At 43.2% G+C, this 25,310-nt stretch overlaps 1 protein-coding gene across 3 annotated transcripts in view; it reads left to right on the forward strand.

The window, feature by feature from the left end:
• VEPH1 (ventricular zone expressed PH domain containing 1) overlaps positions 1 to 25,310 on the forward strand; it is an 84,124-nt gene that overhangs the window by 17,903 nt on the left and 40,911 nt on the right. For all 3 annotated transcript variants that reach the window (XM_050902563.1, XM_050902564.1, XM_050902565.1), the window contains exons 4-8: positions 4,544 to 4,710; positions 6,265 to 6,474; positions 14,940 to 15,160; positions 22,531 to 22,740; positions 23,651 to 24,045. In XM_050902563.1, coding sequence (XP_050758520.1) covers positions 4,544 to 4,710; positions 6,265 to 6,474; positions 14,940 to 15,160; positions 22,531 to 22,740; positions 23,651 to 24,045 — 1,203 coding nt within the window. The remainder of the gene's footprint in view (positions 1 to 4,543; positions 4,711 to 6,264; positions 6,475 to 14,939; positions 15,161 to 22,530; positions 22,741 to 23,650; positions 24,046 to 25,310) is intronic.

Raw genomic sequence — 25,310 nt, forward strand, 5'->3', positions numbered from 1 at the left:
TCGCACTGGGGGGAGATGTACTGACTCGCGGAGGGGAAGAAACGGGGAAAGCTGCTCTTGCGAGCTGCTGCTTCCCCTCCCGGAGCAGAGTGCTGTAACGTGCAGCAATGCAAGGGTGAGAGCGGGGGATGAAATCACTTGGAGTTCGCTGCCTACAAGCACTGGTTGCATCGGTTGTGTTATTTTGTGTTATTTGTGGAAAGGAAAGTGTTCTCTGCAAACTCGTTTTGTAGTTGGTATGTGCCAGGGCTCTGGAGGGGATTGGTAGAAAAATAAACATACCTGGAGTTGGTTTGGATACACGTGTATGGTTTAACCTAAATATTGTAGCTTTTTTTGATAGTCATGTATAAAAACTTCTATTATATACTAAACAGTTTACTACTTCAATCAATAAAGGAGAACTCATAAAGGCAGCTTGTTAGAGTTTTGCTTTTCTAGCCCTAATTACCAATAACAACATCATAACTATGTGGATAATACGTTACTGCTAGTATCTTGTTTTGGGAGCATGTAGATTAGCAGCTGCATGATTAGAGTTGTTTCTGTTAACTTTGAAAAAACAAAACAAGGCACTCTTGGATTAGACATTAATCTAGTGCTAAGTATTATTGTTATTGGTGTTAATCTTTTAAATTCTGGAAAGCTTATCAGTTCAGTGGACCATTAATTATTTCAGAGATGCATTGCTTAGGTGAGATTGGGGGTAATATGGTACAAATTGTATATTGGCTATGAAATATTCAGAGAATAGCAAAAAACCCTACATAATTGCATCTAACTTGCAATCTGTGTTCCCTTCCCATTTGAGTCTCTGGTTTAGCCCATTACTGCTGTACACAGGAGTGTGTAAAGAGGGCCCTGTGCTTCTGTTCTTGCTCATTCTGCCTCTGACACCCGGGCCACGAGCGGGAAATCTGACTGCACAAGGCAGCAGAGACGGTGTGCGTGGCCTCAGCCATCGCCCCCTCCTGCAAGGGGGACCGGGAGGCACTTTGCAGATGTCACCTTTTGCTGAGGAGGCAGGTAAGGCTGGAGCTGCCTGCTCCCCGGCTCCTCCAGGCTTGCTCCACACACCCCAGGGCAGCCCGCTGCTCCGGGGGCTGCAGAAGGCTGCTGAGAGCCTGGTGCTGCTGCACCAGATGCCTCCCAGCGCCCAGCCTTGCTTGTGCAAACCCGGGCTACCTGTGCGTTGGGCTGCTGGCCACGGTCCTGGGCTATTCCTACGTGCCAAACTGTCTCACTGTTTCATCCTACGTGTATATGAGGCTCCTGCCACTGTGGGGCCTCCAGCTGCTCTCCTGCAAAAACAAATAATAAATAGTAACGTCGAAGCAATATATTAGAAACCTCAAAAGTTCGGTAGAGGTGAACATTTTCGGGGAGGTATGTGCCTAACTTGAGTCATCCTGGGGGAAAAACCTGGTCTTGATGCGTGGGCTTTTATCTTTGAATACTCAATTTGGAGTGAACGTCAAAACACCACTATATAGCTTCGAGAGCTCCTTCTGTCTGTGTTACATTTGCAGCGTGCTACCAGGCTCTTTTTTTTTTCTTTTTTTTTTTTTTTTTTTGCAAGTTCTCTGCGCGGCTGGGCAGAGCAGAGACTGAGCACAAGGCAACCTTTGCTGCTCGTCGTGTGTGCGGGGAGCGCAGCCAAAGTGCACCCAGGGCACGGTCCCGGGGCAGCCGGGGCAGGCTGGCACCATCACAGCACGCAATTGTGGTTTCTCCTGCTGTACGTGCCTCCTCCCTGCCTGACTTGCAGCCAGCGGTGCAAAGCCATTGAGTGTCCCCAACTGTACATTAGTTTCTGCCTGAATTGCATAATTCCCAGTGTGTGGTCTGCTTGGAAAGTCTGAGGAAATCTAATCTGGAAAGTATTGGGGGTAAGGGTGGTAGGGGAAGGAAGAGGGAAAGAAGGTAATTAAGGAGTTGAGTATAATGTTTTTCCATTCTCAGACAACAAACATACTTTTCAGGCTCTTTGTTTAGACTGAGACAGATGAAGCAAGATGGAAAAAAGTGAATTACTTGGGAACGGGCACAATATCGCCTCTGACTGCCCGAGCTCTGAGAATCAAAAGGTTGGTGATCTGCATGTGCATAAATCCCTTAGAAACTGAGAAGGTGTGATGCACAGATGGCAAGAGGTACTCAGAGCTAGCTCGAAACATAAAATACAAGAAAATAGTGAATTGGGTTGTGCTTCATGACCTTTCTTAAGTTATATGAAGAACAGACACAAACTGTGGTATCTGCTTGCATTGTTTACAAGTTTGTATACACAGGTTATTCAATTAAAAGCAATTCCACATCAGTGAGGTCACTTAAATATGACTCCAAAGTGATGGGGTTGCTTCTAAATTGCCTTTGCTTTTCATTTATCTTGGTTAGTGAATATAAACCCAGCAATGTTTGCTGCAGGAAGCTGCCCAAATTTGCATTTGTACAAAGTATTTTTGTTCAGAGAAGTTTCATGGCTGCAATCCATCATGTTGTGTCATGTCGAATTGCATCACTCCTCTGATACATCTGATACCTAAAATGCTTGTTTTCGCAGATTGAATAATTAGTCTTACTTTCCAGATACCTTCTTATCTGTGACATCCCAGCTTAGGCAATAGCACGTCTCAGGTTAGTGGCTGTCTTTCCTTGTTTAAAGCTGCTAGTTTTTCTTACTCTCTGCTGAATTCCTTCCCTCTACACTTTTACAGCTGAGATGAATTTTGCCTGTCCAGGAACATGGGAATTTCATCTTTGGCAATTGTTACCATTGCTGAAATTTGACTGGAGCTTAAGGGCTCTGCTCCATATGGGCAGAAAACTTCCAGTGGAAACTAAACGTGTGCAAGTGCGAAGAAAGGACTTATTTCTGTAAGCACTAAATTATCTGGAGAAGAAAATAATTTTTAGTGTATTCAGTTACAAAACTGTTCAATTTCAAACTCAGATGTGAGTCTAGAAAAGTTCAAGTAAATACATCCTCTCACCATTTTAGTTCTAACTTTGGGTGAATTGGTGCTTTGCATGAATCCCACGGTACGTTAGTGACACTCATTAAAAAAAAAAAAAGTGACACTTTTTTACAGACTCACTTGTAACATCAGGGAGAGATTTGCACAAAGAATGTGGCTAGAAAATGGCCAGAACTGAACAGCTTGCTCATCTGTTTAGGGTAATTCATCAGCAAATATCTTTCCTTTGCAACTAGCCTTTGTGCTTTATATATAGAACACAAGACGACAGAAATTTGCCATGTCCGTGGGACTAGAGGTGGGGTCTGAGCCTTGCCTTTAGCACTGCAGTGGTTGTACAGAGGGCTCAGAGCTGCCTTCAAGGAGAAGCCAACGATTCTTCAAGCAGAATAAATGCTTCAGGTTAGGATGCAGAAGTGTGGCTGGCTGAATAGTGTGGAGGCACTCCTCCGAAGCATAAGGACCCCTTAGGGATGATTACAAGCTGTTTGACTAAAAGTTGTCTGAACCTGCAATGGATTATACGTGAGTTACTTGGCTCAGAGGTGATGTCGCAAGACCTAACGGTGTCTTGGGGTACATTTTCTGTATCTGGCAAGAGCACGATGTGGTCCAGTCTGAACCCATATATCCTTTTTCTACCATCCATGAAGTGACCTGCTTATCTTCCAAAATTATAGGGCTCAGATTTAAATGGGAGAAAAAGCAGCAGGCCGGAGTGCTAGTTCCTATTGGAAACCAAATCCAAAGAGACCTTAAGGACTTTCAAGGGTTTACAAAAAGGAGCCATACTACATTGCAATAGGCAGATGTTTTCCATATGTTGTTCAAGTGAAACTTAAATATATTGAGGCAGGCATGTACAGCAATGTGAAGTTAAATATTTTGGTATGAGCCTGGGCTTCAAATTGAATTATGCACAGACATCTTAAGAAAATGTGTGAGAGAGGGTTTTGCATATCTTTGTCTGTCTGCAGTTGACTCTCTCTGGCTCCTTTCTATTCCTGGAAATGGCATCCTTAACCATTTATGTTCAAATTTGCTGTCATGCATATTTAGTTCTCTTAATAACCAGCTATTCTTTCCATATGCTGCTTATTTAATTTGAAAGTCTGAATCTCGACAAAGGAGAAATGTAGCTTTTATGTGCTTTCTAGCCGCCTTCTTTCTTTTTTATTTTCTTTTTTTTTTTTTTGTTAATTTAAATCCCACTTAGTTTGGTCTAGGACTCAATAGAGTGTCATCCAAATCTGAAAGCTTATTAAGCAGCCTTCTCATGATATTGTACTTGAGAATGAAAATTATAATTAATAGGAGTTTCTTTTTTTTTTTTTTTTTACACCTGCGTTGTTATACCTGCAATGATTCATTCTATTTAGGTTATTTATTGGGCTTCTTGGGCCAGTATGTGTTTTTCTACAGTGCCTTTTATGCCTCCCTGGTTTTGTACTGATGATTCTTAAAAACTGGTGTCTCCAGACGTGTGCTGATTTTCTAGGGCTCTGTCCAGCTGTAGGGTATGGACACGCAGTAAGTCACTGGCCTCTCATTTGCTCTGTTCTCAGGGAACTCGATGCTGCTGCGTGTCCTGCCTGCTCTGTACGAGAAGCAACCGCAGCCGATAAACCTCCGTCTGAGGGAGCTGGTGGCGCTGATGGCTCAGCTGGATCAAGCCGAACACCACCACCTCCTCAGGCTCCTCCAGATCGTGGCTAGGAAAAAAGAACTGGGGGTAAAACCGTGTTTGGAAGATCTTACTGCTAAATGCTGCACCTCCTTTTGGAGGAGTTTATTTGTTTCAGATGACTTGGCAAGGTCTATCTGCTAGCTGCTCTCCGAACAGTGAGGAGTCCCATAACATGCATGACAGTGCTTTCCTATGCTAATTCCCCGTGAATTCTTTAATTCCATTCCAAATTCTCTATCTAATCATAAAGAGAACATAACAGTGACTCTGCTGGACCAAAAAGTTTGTGTTAAACCAGAACTGTTCTCAACTTTTTTGGCTCTTCCTCTGTCAGCTGAGTATGAATTCCCATAACTATGTTTCCGTTAGAATATATGAACTGTATTAAATGACATATCAAGAAAAATTGAAAGGAGTTAGGAATTGATTAGAAGTGAGCTGGAGATCAATTATCTAAGGCAAAATATATCATGCTTTGGAAACTGCATGTCACTGAGAGCACCCAGCGCATTAGAACAAGGCACAAAACTACCTGCTTTGTGAATTTATGAAATTCATAAAATCTTTGGAAAAGAAGAATCAACAGTAGTTAGTAGCTTCTCCCAGGTAGCCAAGGAAACTTTATCGTAATACACAGTCCCAGATGAAATAGAGCTCCCTTCAGAAGCAAGGGACTTGTCTGCTGGAGGGGGCTGGGGTGCACCGCTGGCTAGTGCAGGGCTCCACACTCGAGCCGACATGTCTGAAGTTGTTTTGTATTCTCATTATTACAATTATGATCATTTATTACTACTAACAATTTATTCAGCCACACACCTGCGGTATTTTGCCAGAGCGATGGGTATCGACTTGCTAAAACTGATAATCCTCAAAAAAATAACAGAAGAGTGGGTCACTTTATGCCCCATTTCTGTGTTGAAATGTCTTTTACACAGATGCAACAGTTTCACTGAATCAGAGGTGTATTGGTGTACATGTGTGTTTATATGAAAAATAATTATTCAGTAGATAGTTGTATACACTGCATCCTGTTTGTAAGATGATTTTAAGGACTACACCCTCAGCATCTTGAAAATTGTGTTGTTACGAGAAATGACAACTTGCCTACAGCATTTTTTTGTGCAATGAGGATCTTGCCTCTTATTTTTTCCTCTGTTCCAGCTATTAACCTTGTCACGTTATTTAGTTTCCGGTGGAAACCAAAAATTTTTACTAGTACTTTAATTTACTGTATCATTGGGCAAGGCTAAGTCCTATGTTGTTTTAATCAATAAAGCATAGGACTGGCCCAGAGCAAGGGAAATATTTGGTGAGGGTTTTTTTTTGTCTTTTTTAACAATCAAGCATTTCCTTACTTATATATGCATAACTGCAATATTTCAAGGCTACAGCTTACCCTTATTCCATATGTTGAGCTGAACTTCGATTGACCTCAGCAATAGCTCTGTGCAAAGGTCAGCAAGGGTGGAAAACTATTTTACTAAATTAAAGTCTAGCGCTTTATTTTTATCACTCTGATGTACAGTACCTCTTTTGGGTATATGTGTTCACAATTAAAAAATATATTCATAATTTGCTTCTGTCTGATTTTTTTAATAGGTGCTGAAAGAGTGTATACCATTTCTATTTGGACACTTGAGAGACCCTAACCATAGTGACGTTATTCTAAACATACTTATAGAAATATCCACCTACGAACCAACAGCCTTAGCCACTTTTCTTCCAATGCTGAAAGAAATTGGTGAGAGTTTTCCAAGTTTGATTGGGCAAACAGCAAAGATCTTTGGAGCTGTTGGACGTATTGATGAGGTAAGTTTAAAAACAAAAGAAGTTGGTTAGTTGGTTTTGGGGTTGGGTTGTTTGGGTTTGTTTTTTTTTTTTCCCTAAACCTTGTATAAAGTAATACATCTGAGTATTCCTTTCTTCGTGAGTAACCAGACTGCCCTACCAGAACATATGCCTGGTTGTAAGACCACGATAGGTCTAGACTGTAATACCAGTATGGCTAGGAGAGCAAGTACCACAGAAATCAGATGTGGTATTTCAATGACTGAGACTGTCCTTCGATCTTCTAACCAGCGAACAGTCACGTAGTAAAGGGTCTCTGCAGAAATGGGGTTTAGGTTAGTGGGAAAGAAAGAAACTTTCTAGAAGAGATTAATGAGCATGAAAAAGATAAATATTTAAATTCTTATAACTGTAAAGATAAATATCTGAATTATTATTGTTGTTTACTGTGTATCTCTTTCTGTGCATGTATATGTTCTGTTTATATGAATTGTCTTTTTATGGAATGGCTAAACCTCCCATTTGATAAAAGCACATAACTGTCATTATTCCAGAGGCTTAGCTGAGCTAGGTTGCGGTGTACCTATATGTGAAATGAAAGGCAGAGAAAAGGAAAAAAGTATTTTGCACACCCTTTGTATGATATCATATTTTAGATGCATATAGCCTTCAGGAATGTTGTAATCATGCAGTGAAATATGAATGTCCTCGTATAGTGGAATCCAGATATTTTGGCTTTGTAGCCGTAGTTAATTGGATACTTCTGACAAATGTCTTTATAATGAAAATGCTCGGTGGTGATGCTGGGCTCAAGCCTCATCACAGGAACGTCTTCACAGTTAACTTGGTTTGGGATCTGACCTGATGGGAACATTATGCCTAAAAAGAATTTACACTGACAAACTCCTAAAAAATTATGGGAGTTTCACGGCAGCGTAATTAATCTGCACTGAACTTTTTGCTTTAGTCATAAATGTGCAGTCTGGATGCGGGAGCGATGTTCACCTAGTCCAGGTGCCAAGAACAGACTCAAACACAGTGTGTACAGAAACCGTCGGGCAGATCTCGGGTCCCACAGCCCTCTGCCCTCCCCAAAATACCAGCTCCGATGAGCAGCCCAAAGATCCCTGCTTCCCCAGCAGCGAGGGATGCTGCTCACGAAGATCCGATGTTAGCCCTGTCCCGCTGGGACTGGGAAATGCCTTAGACCCCGACGAGACCCGTCTTACCCTGCTGCTATCCCCAGCTCCTAAAAATACAGCCTGGAGGAGATTACCACCACAAGCTTGTAAACTACCTGATTGCTCAAGAGCTTGGGTGTCCTGAGGACACCAAACTGGTTAGACTTACTTATGGCACATCATGATTTTTAATGAGATTTTATTTTTATTCCCAGCTATGAGCTTATGTGTCTTTCACCGCTGTTAATAGACATTTTCCTTCCACCTCAAATCACCGTTCTGTAAAGGCAAAAATAACGTTCTGCTGAACTCGGAGAGTTTCTGGTAAATAATTCAAATTTTTATGGCTGTGAGAAAACTCGATTACATAGCAGAAAATGAATAGTATGTAATAAATCTAGCCATTTGCTGAAGTGTGGCACTGATGCCTGCCATACAGTAACCTGGATAATTTATTTCAGCAGAGAGCTGAATCCCGCAATTTCCGTGTTCTTTCAGTGATCCTTGAGGCAAAACTTGCACTAAGTCTACTGGAGTTTGTCTGCATACAGGCTAGAGATTTCGCTGTAGCTTTTGCCTTTCTGAATCAGACTTTTTGGTTGTCCTTCCTTTGACTCCGCTGGAGGCCAGTTTGGAGGGAGGAGGGGAGAAAAGTGACATTGTTTCGCTCTGCGGGGGAAAATCCTCTGCATATTCATCTTCCGCCTTTAAGATGACAGTTCTATTTATTTGTTTAGCTACAGGTAACAATGTGCTCTCATCAGTGATAGTGGTCATCGGAGAATCTCCAGAGAGACTTTTCTCTCCTGAGAAAAAAGTTTCTTTTGACCCCTAAACGAAGTTAGTCCCTCAAATCTCGGGTGTGGGCGTTGCTGGGGGGTTAGGCTCTGCGCCCTGTACCGCAGCTCGCCGGCAGCTGTTGGTGCATTCGGGCAACAGCTTTACTCGATGACAAAGGACCAGCGGTGCAACTTAAAGCATATCACCTACCCTGGTGTAGGCAAGCCGAGCAAACCCATCGTAGGGCATCAGGGTGCGTTATGCCCTGTTACGTGTCGCTGAAGGTAAAACAAGTCACGTGAGAAATGCAGGGAAGTTAAAGGGGAAATTTTTCCTTTGCACACCCATTTTAATGATTCAGAATTGTCTCGGTAATACTCTTAGATGAGACAGTTGCACTAATTAAAATGGATATTGTGGAGCGGGGGAACCTGGTGGAAGGCAGGGAGAAGCCGCGTGGGGCAGGAGCAGAGAGTCGGGGGGCAGCCCCTCCGCACTCCCGTTCACTGGCACGGATGGATGTCGTGCAAGTCTTATTTCACTTGTTGCAATAAGGCCAATCTTTTCTCCCTTGGCACTTAGTTTCGAGCATGTATTGGCTAGGCGACAGGCATCTGATCGCTGTGGGTACAGCACAGGAAGACACTACACTTGCTGTTTCTGCTGATCTTGAGCTTTATCTTCATTTAAAATGCAATTTATCTTGTAAGAATCAAAACCAGATTTGGTTTGGCTTTGTAAATCTTATTTCTGGGGGGGGAGAAGCCAAAATCACATTGAAGACTGTGAGCCAAATGAAGTTTGTTGTTCTCTCCTTGTTTACTTACATCACCCCAGCAAAATTTACCTTTGTAAGAACCGCAGCTGACGACGTTTAGTTCTGCATTTAGTACTTAAGAGTCAACATCCCCTAGAAGCTTTACAGCTTATAGCTAGCTGATCCCAGCTGTGCTCATTTGAGGATTAGAACTGAAGGATTTAATTCAGATTCTGTATGTTAATGTGTTGAACCAGCTCTTCCCATGTGAGTGTCTCTGAGGCCGCTTTTCTGCTGTGTTCTGCTACTTAAAAGGGGCTGAATTTATTTTGCCTTTTGTTGTTGTTATTGTTTTATACCAAGAATAAGCAAGGAACCAACTAGACATGTACTTCATATATTGTTGGAAATTATAGACTACAGTAAAGTTTACAAAGAAATGATTTGCAGAACATTTTCTCCTTGTATTTTTTAATCTGTCGGTTTGTGCGGATACACGTAGCTACCAAGTGTTACACATGCAGCCTGGGCAAGCCTGCACTGAATAATTAATCTCCAATCTCTCTCTTGTAAGCATCGAGTAACTGGCATTATGTCCCGTGTCATATGTCTTATTTTTCTAAGAAGCTGCCAGCTGCTGACTTAGCCGCAGACTGCATTCCAGCCCGCTCTGCCGCCACGAGCGCTGCGTGTTTGCAGAGGTGGCATGCTTTTCATTTGTTTGTAGTGGGCTCTGTCTTTGATAAAAGCAACATGCAAAGTGTGGCAGAGGTGAACTTTCCAACATGAGACGAATGGCTCCTCTCTTGTTTTCTAAAAAAATATCTGAATTATGGAAGATCTGCCCTAATTAAAACATGTAAGTAGTTGCAAGTGCTCCGGTGACTTGATTTTGTCTCTGCAATCACCTTTGAGCCCTATCAGTCCATGAGGCTCCTGATGTCAGTGCCAGGCTTGCACAACGCTGTCGCCGGGACACAGGTTACATGCCCCGTGAAACCTCACCACTGGATCTTCTCCGGAGGTTGTCCCCACTCCTGTCTCCTTTGTGCTGGGCAGAGGAGCTGGGGTGGCAGGAAGAGGCTCTCAACGCTGTGCCTCAAGCCAGGGAGAATATCTTGGTGGGAAAACGAAGACAAGCTTTCCAGGTGAGGAGAGGTCCAAGCACCATCCAGAGGAGCTTTGGGGCAGCCTGAGGAGCAAGCAGGTCTCGGGCGCTGTCTGCAGCGCCCTGGTGCCCCAGCCCTCCCCGTGAGCTGTCGGGCAGCCGCCTCTGCTGGCACCGCTGCTCTCTGCTGAAAGACCTGATGCCTCCTGCCTTTCCTCGGTGGGGAGCAGAACGTCTGTGTCACTGGTGCTCTCAAAGGGTTTGCATGTGCTTCTGGCAGTGCCACGCTGCCAGTTCAGTTATTCCCTCTGGTACAAATGGTGCAGAAAGAGCCTTAAAATGTGCTTGGGTGATGGCTGGGCTTTGCATGCTGGAGCCAAGGTGAGTCACCATTTTGGGTGCAAAACTTACGCTAGAGTTGCTGGAGGTGGGGCTTAAAGTTTCCCATTTTCTCCATGTGGAATACTTTTGTTTCATGGAGCTTTTGCCTCTTCTGTGACGTGGGATGCGGTCTGCTGCCCCACGGCACCTGGGCGTTTTCACATGGCAAGTTCCCTCTTCCTTCACAGACATTATAACGGATGGTCTTTCTCTCACCTTCTACGTGTGAGTTTTGTGTCTTTACCCTAAGGATTTTTTATTCTGTTTCGGGGAACTTGAGTGCTTTGTGGCCCACAGTTTTGTGGGGGTATGAGGAGCTACTTTGGCGGGACATTCATCGGTCCACAATTGCCTGGGGTTGCATCAGACCAGACGTGGTGACCAAAGGATCCTTGTGGCTCTTGTGTGTTTAGTAACACAGTGGATCTCTCATAGTCCTCCTTTTCCCTTGTAAAGGTTTTGTTTGCTTTACTCCAGTGGTTCCTTGTGCAGGTTTTGCCCCCGCTCTATTGTGAGCCAAGAGATGGGTTGTGTCTCTGGATGCTCCCATGCAGATCAGGCTTCTTGAAAGGAAAAAAAAAATGCCATGGATTTCTCTGATGTGTGGGGCATCACTCACTGCAATGCAGACAATGAGCCTGCGATAAAATAAGCAGAAACATATCTGGCATCACAAAAGCTGGACAGATCTTAAAGGCTCAGTATATAACAATGAGTGCACCCACAAGAAAGAATTAAAATAATACTCTGATCTATAAGTGTAACTCCTAAGTTACAAGCATTACTGTACCCAGTTAATTTATTTAGATCAGGTCCAAGTAGAAATGTGCAAGCAGCAAAATGGTCCCTGCAGACATATGCACTGCTGATGGTCTCGTCTCGCAGCCCACCGTGGCAATGCCTTCCTGAAAACCTCTGTTGTCACTTCTCCCCCTCTTCCTTTTCCTGTAACGGAGCCGTGTTACAGATATGCTGCTGGTTCTTACTTATAGATGTGAATCAGCATCAGCATCCCCTTCCCGGCCAAGCAAAACAAGTGGGAAATGAAACTACAATGGTAGTGCTGGAATTTTATTTATTGATATTTTATTTCACTGGGAGGTTTACTTGGGGAAAAGAGGTGGCAAGGATTGAGGCTTGGCCCTTTATGGTATAGATTGCAGATATGAGCAGAAAATCCTTTCTACTGGCTTCTAGAAGCAACCTCTTGTGCTTTCACTGAACTGCTCTCTCCACCTTGGCAGTTCAGACAGACCCCTGGAGAGATGAGAGGTTTGGCTGAAAAGAGATCCCTTTATTTTAAAGGTTGCCCCCTTGTTTATACACACCACTTCTGTTGATGTCAGTGACAGTCTCATGGGTGAAGTTGAAATCAGAACTTGTCCCTTAACCATAAATTTGTACAAAGCAAAACACCATCTTGGGGCATAGGTCAATCGAACATTTTAATAACTTTTTTTTCCAATAACTCTATGTTTTGAACCAACTGGAAATCGGAGTTACTTCTGAAAGCCTTGTGATCTCTTTTTGTAGTCTCCTGAGCCTGATTTTAAGATAAAGCAAAATACTTTGCCACGTCTCACGGCTTGTATTTCAGATCTTCACCTACTGGCAGATGTAATGCCATAAAATGCAAGGGATGCTTATGAAAAAATACATGAATACATAAAATAAACATTGTTAAAATAACAATGGGTTACGTACACCCAAATAGGCTTTCTGAAAATTTTTGGATAAAAATTGTGGCAGGGATAATGACTGCTTTCATCTTGAGCTATTTTGCTGTAATTTTGCTTTGTATAACAGTTACATATTATATTACTCAGTAGAGTTTATTGTTCTTTTACCTCACTCCAGGCGAGTAGCAGCATTTCAGCATGGCTGGAGACACTCCAGCTGGATCAAAGTGACATGCAAATGGTCAAAATTTCTCTTCCAGTTACGTCTGCTGCACAGTTTGTTTAGGAAACAAAAATGTGTTTTAAATGTTAATTGAGCCTGTGTTTATCTCTTGGAGGGAGGATCGTCTTCCAAATAAACTAGTGAATATGTACCAAAAAGTCAACCTCTTTCAAGCCATTGAGAAAAAAGCTCATTCCGTCACACCATTCCAGCCCATCCGAGGATGTAGCTGTGGTTTTTCCCCATATGGCTGAAGGGAAGCAATTTGTCTGATACGCTTTTCTCATTTATCTCTGTCATGGCACGGTGTAGCAGATCCTCTTTTGTTTGAAATAAGTTGACTTTTTCTTCAAAAAATGTCTCGCTTGTGATGCTCAGGCCATGTTCTGCCAAAGTCCCCCGTGTTTTTTTTTTTTATGGCCCAGCTGTATTTGGAATCAAACTTTCAGCAATTTTTTCTCTCCTGTTACGAGGTCCCAGAAGAGAAGAGGTAATAATGCTATTGCCCCGCAGTGTTTGGAGTATGTGTATGGCACACGACTTCCCCTCCTTTTCTGCTAACCCTTGGGAAGAAGAGAATTTTTTTATTTTTGCCTTTGCTTGCATTTCAGCACAGGCTCTAAAAGCAAAATACGTCCCAATTTCTGTAATAATCTGCTGAGTACCAAGTGGGTTTCACTGAGCGGAGCCATACCAGGTTACCCCAGCGGAGGATCTGATATGAGCTCCTGAGTTAATTGCTGCTTTCTCTGCTGCTTTTCCCACTTAGATATTTTTAGGAGTATGGAACCTAATACGCTTAGGACAATTATAATAAAACAGAGGAAACCTAATGCGTTTCTTCACCTTTGGGCTTTCTGTTTTAGTATGTGAATTTGTACACGTACATACAGACATAGTTGGAACTGGAATTGTGTGCCCTTGCCAAGCAGAAATGATGAAGTATCTTTGCTAGAAAATATTTGCATGTTTAATATTATGATCTGCAACAGCCCCTTTAATCCTAATTTGTGGGGGATGTGATCTCGCTGATAAATTGGCGAGATCACATCCCCCCTGAAAAATTGGCTAGCAAAACTTTGGCTACAGAGGGCATATCAGACTTCAGTGCGTTGGCAGTGATTGATACAGCTGCCAGACAGCGCCTTATCGCGTGTGATGAGATCTTAAAACGAAATCTCATTTTAAACTTCTCTTTGTTGCAGTGTTAGTCACGGGTCTAATCTGAGTGTTGCTCCTAAATGAATTGCTATGAAAGGAGAGAACCCCTGTGATTTACGAGGTACTTTAACCTCTCGCCATTAGCGAGAAGAGATGCTGATAGTTCCCCGGCTCCTGCCCGTTGCACCTTGCTCCTCTGCCGATGCTGTGCCAGAGGAGTCCCGCTCAGTCTGGGTAGCACTGGTGATGACAGGCTCTTAGGTGACACTGCTAAATATAGCAAATCAGCAACACCCAACAGGCCCAGAAAGGAAGTCGTGATCGGGAAACGTTTTACGGTCTGAAAAATAGATCTTCACTCCTGGCAAATTATTTGTAACAGCTAATGGCATATGCAGAATTCACTGCAATTGCCTGGTGACCCTTGATTATTTGCAGTTATGGAGCGGAGAACAACATGGACAAAGCAAAAATTTGGACGTTAGCCTATTAATACGATGAGGCTGTAACGAAGACACAAAACCGCAGTCGGTCATGGGTCGCGCGGTGCCACAAACCAGTGCAGACCTGAGCCGCAGGGTCTGTTGAGCTGAGGTCTGCCGGCAGGTTATAATGTGTTTGTGTCTGTGCTAATACCTGCATGAGCTCGATGTGCGACAGGTCGGGTGCGGACACGAGGAAAAAGACCCTGGGGGAGAAGACCCTGTGAACTGGAGCAGCGCGCATGAGCGCTTCGCCCCTTACAAGAGAGTTTGCCTGCCACGAACAGCACAGAAAAAAGCAAAAAAAGGGCACAGAAACTGGGTATAGGGAGGTGAAGTAGCTTGGCCAGGCTCATAAGGCTCATCAAAGATGGAAGAGGAGCTAAGTCTGCTGCTGGTGCTCTGATCACTGAGCCAGGCTGATCTACCACCCTAGAGCAATGCAGGGCCCTTCAAAGAGGCTTTAGGGACTCTGACTCTAGGCTTGAGGAGGAGACAAGATGTACTGAAGTTAGGCCGGGTTAGGTAATACCAAGAGGAATAAATGTAACGTCAATAGTACACAAAAATAAACTCTGCCTTTGATGCAGTTGCCTTTTTGTTAGTTATCGTGGGGTAGCCACTATTCCCCAATGACAATGTTTTAATCAGCAGCATGCCCACAAACCTCCCTTGCACAAGCAAACAACGAATTAATTTGTTTAAAATTGTTCTTATCTCCTCATGTTGTCTAGGAGCGAGCCAGAATATGCCTGATGTGTTTGGTGAACCAGCTGGCCAACATGGAGCACTCATTTCATCATATTCTTTTGCTGGAAATTAAGAGTCTCACTGACACCTTCTCGAGCATCTTGGGCACCCAGAGCAGAGATATCTACCGCATGAGCAACAGTTTCACTGCCATAGCCAAGCTCCTCGTCCGACAGCTAGAGAACGACAACACGTCAGGAGCCAGGTAAAGCTAGTTTTTCTATGAGAAAGCCACAGCCATCTCCATGGCTGTGTGAGGCAGTATAAATTTATATTAAATATATTCAAGCTGCGACGAATGGTCAGCCGAAAGTAAGATATACTGCAGTTCCTGTAAGTTGCTACATTGCCATTTTCATATTGATCTTGATACCCCTCTTGTATCATTCCAGTATCTACTCACTCAGCCATTGGATTGTGTTATTTATAGGGTCAGGTAAGCATACAAAGTAGTTTACAGACACCTGATGGGCAACATCCCTACTTGTAGAAGTAACTTGAGGTATGCATTTCAAATGCCAGCATAAGGATGATTGACACTAAAGCAGAAATCTATAATTAAAGGGTGGCAGTAAGAGCCGTAGGTGCGCTGCAGACACCAGCTTCATGCTACCAGGCAGAATGACCTCTGAACATCGTACAACAGAAATTGCGTCATTTGGCACTGAAGAATAAAGCAGCTGTTCAAGTTTTAGCACTTAAAGAATAGGAAGAAAGCCATGTCTCAGATAAGTAGGCTAAGGCAGTCTAAAAAGCTTCAGTTAAAAATAAATCAGTGAAGTCAGGCTACACACTTATCATTGAGTTTATTCTAGAAGATAACCACTGAAGCTGATGAGAACAATGACTGACGTAGCTCCCTGATAAAGGTTTGCTAAAAAAAGTCGGAAAAAAATTTCTCAAGCTTGTACAAAAAGATGTTCTGCTCACTCAGCTTCTTTTAAATGTGTATCCTAAGGTTAAAGCATTGGGAGCATTGCTGCATTCGTCACAGTAAGAATATAAGTGTTATTTAAATATATGATGGTAGTCACTTTTAATTAGGGAGAGACTTATAATTAGCATTGTGTATACTGAAATAGGTCAAGAGGGCACAAAGGAATAGTAATTCTCTGAAAAAATTTAACACAGATGTCAGAAAACTCATAACCATGAAGGATAGCCTTGGAGACAGACTTGTAGAGTTGGAGCCAAAACATTGAGGTCATTCGAGAAACAATTAATTGGTATCCTGGAGAGAGTTAAAAATGAAAAAGGAGAGGAACTCTGATATAGTCCCTCGTTTTACAACAAGGCTGTAAGAAACGTCCGAACTTCAGCCGGTGGCAGAAACCTCAGCTGAAATCAAGCCCTCAGCACTCATTCTGTGAAAAGTTTCATTGAAGATAGTGAAAAAGCCTAAGTGGAGTTAGCAAAGCGAGCATGAAACGACAAACACGTTTTCCAAACTAGTCAAGTTCAACTGTGAAGAAGAGTATGCCAGATGTCACTTAGTGAAGGGGACCAGAAGGATGTCGTGTATTCTGTGAACTGCAGTGAAGCAGGACAGGAGAGCTGAGGCTTCAGTAACAAAGCATAATAATTATTCACGCAGCCCATTGTGGTCCCTTGATTTATGGTAGAAAAATTACTTTATGTGCTAAGATGTTGTGATATTCCTATTCCTTATTACCTTCTGTGCTTAACATTTATCTCTAGAGCTGATAAAAAACAAGAAAAGGTTTTCATTAAAATATTGCTGCTGTGTTTCCCCATTTCTCTCTAAAATTCCCCTTTGTTAAGGACTTGCTTTGCTGAGGAGTAGAAGCTTCTTCATCTGCGTGAGTGTGGTTACAGATGCAAAATACTGTTTGGGTGGAGAGTCTGGGGGAGGAGAAGGGAGGAAATGATAATATTTTTCAGTAGATTTTTCAGAAAACATCCTTATTTTCCTTCAGGAAAAAAACTCTACTGATTATACTGAGCATGAAAGGAAAAGGCTTTGGTTGTTTGCTCGTTTAAGTTGTATTTGCTTCCGAGTGACAAGTTTGAACACAGCCATGCACGTAAGCGAATGAAAATGTAACTGCTGTCTCTGGAGCATGAAGGTTGCCATGGGGCCAGGCTCTGGAGGGTAATATGTAGGGGTAGACCATGAAAATGCACCCACCTTTTCCCAGGGCTTCAGTGGAGCTGCACAGAGTGTATTCTGGTTTAAGGAAGGGCAGAGTTTGGCCTTATTTCTGCAGTGGAAGGAACTTAAAATAGACATTCCTCCACACTGTTTGTTTTGTTGTTATCAGTTTTTAACATTTCTGTGGATAAATGGCTGCTTTTATGAGACGGGACAGTCCCTGTGATGCAGCCGCGCTTGCCACGAGGCAGGAGTGAGTGTGGCAGAAGCGATGGGAAGGAAAACCTGTTCCTGATGCTCCTCTGGATAAGGAACGGTGTCCCGGGATGTGTCTGCTGCAGCGGGGTCTGCCTTGCACGCAGCTGCCTCGAGCCAGTGGCAGGGCCCGGACCCTTTCAAACAAACCTTTCTGAAATTATTTCTTATTCTCCATCTGCCTCTTGATTTTATTTTTTAGATTTTTTTTTAAATTTTATTTTTTCCTGCTTCATCTGCCTAATACTCTGTGACCCTGGTTCCCTGTACGCTTGCAGCTGCCATCGTCTTGTTATCTCAATGTGGCTATGAGAGATCAGAGTGAAACACTGATTTTTCACAATTACAATTTATAGGTATTCTTTGCTTTTACAATTCGGGCCTGAATCAAACCTAGTATCCGCTAAATCAGACAAGGAAAAAGTATGGAGCAGTGCTTAGGGCTAAAATGAGAGTTCTCTGCTGATTTAAGCGGCGTTTCTTCTGACTTGTACTAGCATAAGTGGGACCGGTTCAGACGTCGACATGGAAATGCCCTCCTAGCTCCAGAGCTGCTGCAGTTACTGAACTGCAGTGTTTTTTAAAGAGCAGCAATCCAGAGTATTTATGCTCTGAAAGGAAAACAGGATTTTAAAATGTGTGGCTGGATTATAACCATTCCTTCCAGAATCATGTGTTTATATAAGAAGAAACTGATTTCTTTAGAGCGATGGCTGGCTTGGAGTTGTTTGACACAGGAAATTTTACATGCAGTTAGCAGGGAGTATAATTAAAACCATGCGATGCTCTGTTGCCCCGTGCTGTCACAAATTGCAAGTTATTCGGTCTCAGAGGTGCTTTTTAAGAATACATACAGAGTTTTAATGGACTGATCCAACCTAGAAGTATAGCATGGTCAATTAAAAGAAGACAAGAAAGGAAAGAAAGAAAATGTAATGATGCTTCCAAGCCCTTCTTCTGGGTAAGAACTGAGCATAACAGGCTGTACCAGTGCTACTCATTTCAGTGTAGTGGCTGAATGAAATTATCTTTTCTCCTTAAAGGAGAGGATAGGTCTAGCACATGGCATCATTGAGCATTCCTTTACCATTCATTTGCCTTTCATTTTCTACAGTATTTGTCCTTCTTTAAACCAACATTTGTAGTGCTGAAGAGAGCTGTAATAGCATCTAAGACTTGCCTATGTTGGTAGGGGACTATGGTGTGATTTAATTCAGTGCAGGCACCAAGAAGCCTGTCTGCATGAAGCACCCGCTCCCCTTGCCGCTCCGTGTCCTGCCTGGCCCCTGGGAGCAGCTGCCCTGCAGGCAGGCCAGGCAGCGTGTGCCGCTGCCTGCGTCCGCCAGCATCAGCTATTAAAACGTTCTGGCTTCCACCATTAGTGCCTGTGAGGGCAGAGGCTGTGAGTGGAGCTGCATGTGTAATGCCAGAGGACGCAGCCTCCAGCTCCCTGTGGCACCTCAGCCTTGAATGTTACCTGGCTGATGACGGTTCCATGATTGTTCCTAGCTGTCCTGGTTTCGGCTGGGACAGAGTTAACTTTCTTTTTAGTAGCTGGTACAGTGCTGTGTTTTGGATTTAGTGTGAGAATGATGTTGATAACACGCTGATGTTTTAGCTGTTGCTAAGTAGCGCTTATCTTCAGCCAAGGACTTTTCAGTTTCCCATGCTCTGCCAGCAAGCAGGTGGGCAAGGAGCTGGGAGGGAGCAGAGCCGGGGCAGCTGACCTGAACTAGCCAAAGAGGTATTCCATACCATGGAACGTCATGCCCAGTATATAAACAGGGGGGAGCTGGCCGGGAGGCGCGGATCGTGGTTCGGGAACTAACTGAGCATCGGTCAGCGGGTGGTGAGCAATTGCATTGTGCATCACTGGTTTTTTTCTTCCCCCCCCCCTTCTTTTGTTGCATTCCTTTTCATTACTATTATTATTATATTTCATTATTACTATTGTTAGTATTATATTTTACTTTAGTTATTAAACTGTTCTTATCTCAACCCACGAGTTTTACTTTTTTTTTCCTTTGCTTTCCTCCTCCTCACCCCACTGGGAGGGGGAGGGGGAAGTGGCTGCGTGGTGCTTAGTTGCTGACTGGGGTTAAACCACGACACTAGCAATATTTGGAAGCTCTTGATGGGCTTCCCAACCGTGAGCCAGAGGTTTTGAGATCACCATGGCTATCCACCGCTTGCCTTTTTCAAACCTGCGCGTCTGTCGTATTTGAGGAGGTGATTATGTCTGTACATTGACGAACCACAAGGACCCGCGCTTGATCCATTCGTGTTGCCTCCATCCACACAGAGTTGAAGCCCTCGAAGCAATCCCATCTTGAGTGTATTTTTAGCAATTTCTGTTTGTGTGTGCTCTTTTTCCCATTTTAAGCACCTGACTGGTGATGTTGATAATGGTGCTGGTGGTCTGGAGAAATGCTCTTCAAATGAATGTATCACGCTTGACTTGCTGACCTGTATATTTAGGTCTCTTTCTACAGAGAGTTTAAAAGCAGCGAAACGATGAGTAGCATAGTACTACCTTTGCAAGCCAGGTCCTTATGATTTCTCGATAGGTTTGTGCATCCTTTTCCTCTCAAAAACAGCCTGAGCTTTGGTGTAAGCTGATCCTGCTCCAGCAACCTCAGCAATGTACCGAATGTCTCTTGCCAAGATTTCAAACAATAGCTTATTTTACTGTTGCTGGAGAGGGAGGCCAGCAGGAAGGCCTGCCAGGCATCCCGTTGGGCGTGGGGTGGAGGCTTCATTGAACGTTTCACTTGGGGTATGTGCTTTTGGCTTCCCGGGAATTGATGCGAGCGCAAAGCGGGTACACGTGAGAGCAAATGGTACCCTGGGGGCATGCCCGGGGCTGAGCGCTCGGCCTCCCTCCCGCAGTGCTTGCAGTTGCTCTGAAATCCTGGGCACCAACAGGGTCAAAACCGAGGTGGTGGCTTGAGGAGCACCAGGCAGCGATGAGCCCTGTGTGCACTAACTTACTGCTGCTTTACGTATGGCAAATAGGATTCACTAATGTGTTTCTTTAGCAGAAGCATTTTCTTGTATTTCCTTCACAAAGTCATCAGAGCTCAACGGGAGAATGCTGAACAAAAAGGTGCTGTTATAAAAGGCCATTTTTATTTCCAAATATCATCAAGGCTTGCTGGTTTGGGTCTGTCATTCATAAACCCCATCAGTCCATCAATCCCCTCTCTGTAGCCAGAGGGCTTTATGTGTATTTACGTATGTAACAGACGTTTTTCTTAGTGCTTAGTTCCCACAATGGGAGCAGTGTTAAGAGTTATGTTGGAGTGACAGCTTTCTAATAAATTAAATCTTGTCCCGCATCTCCAGAAAGATTTGTTAGTAAAGGTCATGCCAAGGTTCTTTATTACAGAAGAATATTTTTTCCAAAGTGTTCTGCGGTGTTAATATATTATGAGATCTTGCCTAAATTAAAAACAAAACAAGACAAAACTTGCCAACTCCCCTGAGAAATATCCTGAACTGCCTTTATCAGAACAAATGAAAAAGTGCATTTTGTGATGCAGTATTCGTGGTTGGTTTTTTTAAACATGCCTTTTTGTTTCCACAGTTGGTAACTTGCAGTATTTGGGAGTTTTTAATAGGCTTCCCAACTGTGAGCATGACTTGTTGAGACTCTGCTGCTTTGAAAGTGCTATGTTAAAACTCTCATTTGTGGCTTTCCATATCCATATTTTACAGATTTAGCTATTCAGATGTTTACTCATCAGGAAAAGAAAACACAAAGAAAAGCAAAACGAGCTTGTTTTAGAGCTGTGGGTAGAGTTTAAAAAGTAAATACTGTCAAATATCCCTTAATTCTCTAAGAGATTTCTGATTGTCTTTGTATTGCCTTCGTGATTTTTTTGGTCCAGTGACTCCATAGTTGCAGGAGCAAGATGGGAACATAGAAATCCCCAGCAGAAGGCACCTCCCTGAAGAAGAGGGGAAGGAGCAACAGTGCTTTTGCCACAGTGTGCTGTTGGTCCCCTGGGAAATTCAGTCCTGCTGCTGCTGCATAAAGGCCAAGCAGCATCTTCAAGGGAGAGCACAGATACCCAAGCTTTGGGTTTCGGGCAAATGGCCCAGTATTTGGAGGAGCTGAGTCTCACTGCGGGCAGTAAGCTGTGTAGGAACCCAGCAAAGTCCATTTTCAGAAGCCCTGTTTTGGGGAATCCAGCACTCAGACTGAAAACCTTAATCTAGGAAACCTGGTTTTGGGCACGGAAACGGCTGCGCTTGGAGTAGGGTGTGACATCGGTGTGCCTCCCCTTGCCCTGGGTTGGGGTGCTGGATCTTTCATCCTGGGACCCTTCTGCAGAGGGTTTCTGCTGTGCCCTGGGGCTTTGGCTGGTAGCGATTACTGCCCCTGTGGCAGCGCTGCTGGGTCTCCAGGGAAGACAACGTTTTTCGCTGGTCAGAGGATATTTTAATCGCTAGAAAGCAAATTTTTACCAGCAGTGTATTTGACAGCAGATTTCTTTTTGTCCTTTAAGATTAACAGCTTCCCTTCAATTTATTTTAATGTTATCTTCAAATTTTGCATTAAAAGGTTACATATTCTAAGACTAACATAACAATCAAATTTAAAATAAAACAGCTTGGCCTGCAGTCCTACAAGTTCATTTTAACTCTTCAGTTTCTCTTCCTCTTTTGCTGAACTTCAGTCACATTGCTTAGAACTTTTCCTGAGCCCGTTTCTGTCCATGTGCTGAGTTTTAAAAGAGATTTTTCTTACTCAGAGTACAATAATTTGGTAAGAACTGCATGTACTTTTGTCAAACCTTTAAAACCACAGACTTCTATAAACTCTGCAATTAGCTTGACTTTTGGTTTATGAAAATAATGTAATAAGTCGCTGTTTAGCAAGCTTGAGAGAATGGTTTAAGTTCAGTTGAAAAACATTTTGCTATGGGACTATCAGGGAAAGAGTTGGGTTTTGCTTATGCAGACATAGGACATGCAGTTTCTAATGCAGTGTTGTCAGAGATGTTCAATGTTTCTGATCCATCTGACAGAGATGTTGATCTAGAAGATGTTTCTGAAAATGATTAATCAACCTCTAAGAGAATCTCTGCTGAAACATAATTATTTTTCCAGATACATAATACAGGTCACAGGCAGAAATGCACCATCAGCATCACTATGAACATAGTGTACCAGAGTTAAATCTCTGCTTTCTACTTCCTTAGGATGGAAAATGATACTGAAACAGAATCTCCTGTACCACTGGATGATTTAAAATCTGTTATGAATGGAAATGAAGAAGATGAAAAGCTTCAAGTTAAAATACAGGCTTTTGAAGAGAAAATAAATGTTGACAACAGTACTCCTGGCTCAGTGCGGAGATACAGTTTAGGCCAGGTTTCTAAAGAAGAAAGGAAGGATATGAGGTTTAACAGGTATGGCTCTCTAAAATGTGTGAGTGGTTTTCATAAATATCAGCTTTGTAATAAAATTTTATCTAACGTTGAGAATTTGGTCTGCTTGTATGATACCTATGGGCATCATAACTCTAATTTTAACCACGTCTCATATCCATGAATTCAAAGGCTGGATAAAATCTTTCTAAATTTTTTATTTAATCTCTTCTGTGCCCTAAACCAGCACAAGGGATAGGAAAATATTTGCATACAGATATTACTAGAAAGGAAGATACAGAGACCTTTCTTTGGTATTACTGCTAACAATACATATCAAATGTTTGAATCAAATTTTGCCCGTGCGTGGTGTGAGATGAGTGCGACTCTCCCGGGTGAGATAAGGGCTCAGACAGCAACGTGCACCCACGGAGTCCTTAAGCTGCCTGTGCACCGCAGCTTCACAGCAGAGGTTTTGTCTTCCTGCTCCAGTATTTGCCCTTTCAGTCACTTCACTTCTACCCTTCTTACTCTTATGGAGGCTTAACTTCATCCTCAGCATATAGGTACGGGGCAATGAAGAACTGGAGGCTGAATCTTGGTTCAGTTAAATGGCTGCTGGATGGCATTTTTATGATGTGATCAATAAAGCATATACTCCAGTCCTGGGGTTATAAGTTTCTTGCAGATAGGTTGACTAGCTCCCTCCATGACATGCAGATGTTGTGATATATGGATATTATTTAGTTTCATTTGCTTATTAAAGCTGTGGCTTGAGTTTTTCTTTTGAAATGCATATTTACCAAAAGATACTGGCCTCTGGCTAAGCGAGCCCCACGCTCAGCTCTCTGAACCAGCTGCACAGAGGTAACTCGGAAGAGCATGTGTTCGGGTGATTTTTGTGTCTTACCTCTATTCCAAAACATTTTTCCTTTCCTTAATCGCCTTCCAGGTCCAAAAGCCTCGCTTTGCATGCAGTCCGCATGAAGGGGGTAAACTCAGAGAGTGGACAGGATGAGGAGAATGGGGAGATAACTGCTGGTATCTCCTTCACCGAGATCTACATTAGCCAAGAAAATGACAAATTGCCTGTTACTGTTGATACTGAAGCAACGCAACTGGGAAATTCTTTGGTTTCACACCAAACTATCGATTACCCGGAATCAGCAAATTTGCCAGAATCTACTAAAGAAAAGGCCCTCGTTGGAAACGCAGAGGCAGTGACGAGCCCCGTGGAATACCAGGACAAGCTCTACTTGCACTTGAAGGAAAACCTGGGTAAAGTGAAAGCATATGTCACAGAGATGGGGAGGAAAATTCCTGTCCCCGATCAGTGTGTTATTGAAGGTAAGACGTCTGAGCCCTTCCGATTACGAGAACTTTAACACTACACTGAAAGTCCTCTCAGGGTTCAAGCAAATGGGTAGAAAAGACCCTCTAGTACAGAGCTCATGGGTGGGGAGGAACATTAGTTTTATAGAACAATGTCATTCACAAATTGCAGTGTTTTGAAATCTTCCAGGACTGTTGTTCTTTTCCTTCAGGGATATAGTGCAGCCCTCGCCTATCCCAGACTCCCATGAAGGTTAATGTGAGCATTGCCTTTTGGCTGTCATAGGGAACGAACCCTGAGCTCTCTGGTAAAGGGCAGGACCTGTCACACGGAGCTGAAGAGCCGTGGCTGTTGGCTAGGGCTGGCAATACCTCTGGGCACGTCTGCAGGGCAGGCAGGCAAGGGGAACGTCACCCAGCTCCAGGCTGTAAGTTATGGAGCTGTGGTCACAGTCGTGGAGCGTTGAGTGCAACAGAGTGCACGTGCCATGGGTCGGACTCGGTCATGCAGGCGCATGGGTAAGCACATGCTAATACTTAAGCCTCCTTCTTGGCCTCCTGCGTTGGTCTAGAGCAGATCGGTGTCTCCTTCCTCATTATCATGATATTAAATCAGTTGACTTACAAGATACACCAGAAATGAAGCAGGTCAGGACCCTCAGGTCAGCACATTCCAGTCCAGACACAAAGCTCCTTGAAGGCGCAACAGAATGAGATCCCCAGGGCTTCGGGTTGGGTTGGATCCTCTCTCACCACTTCTCTGGGGTTGTTCAGTGTTTTCTGCTTGCATCAAGGGTGGGTATTTGTTTTCAAGTGTGAGAGAGCTGGTTTTGTGAGACTGCGGGGGAGGTGGACGATAGACTGCAAGATGGGTCTTTGGTACTCCTCTTTGAAGTAAATACTTTAGGTTGGGTTGTGAGCCTCTTGCTTATACTGAGCAGCAGTCACTCCCTTTAATGTGAATTTGTGTGCATCTAACCACTTGCTGGTGATCGTGAGCTATTTACAGCCCAGCCTTTCAATGGGCCACGTTGATTCCAAAGAGTAGCTGACTCAATAAATTAAGTTAATTTTCAATCTTAAAATGTCATCTTCTAACACTACATAGCTTCAGGTCCATCAAATATCAACCTTTGTCGATAAAATATTTGTTTGTTTACTTTTTCAGTGGTCAAGTTGAAAAGCAGTTTTCACTCATAAAAGGGATATAACTATATATATACTTTAAAAGCTTATGTTTCTGAAGAATTTCCTCAATATCTTAAATTCCAGGTTTACTA

The sequence above is a fragment of the Gymnogyps californianus genome, chromosome 10 (genome assembly GCF_018139145.2).
Source record: "Gymnogyps californianus isolate 813 chromosome 10, ASM1813914v2, whole genome shotgun sequence".
Lineage (NCBI taxonomy): Eukaryota > Metazoa > Chordata > Aves > Accipitriformes > Cathartidae > Gymnogyps > Gymnogyps californianus.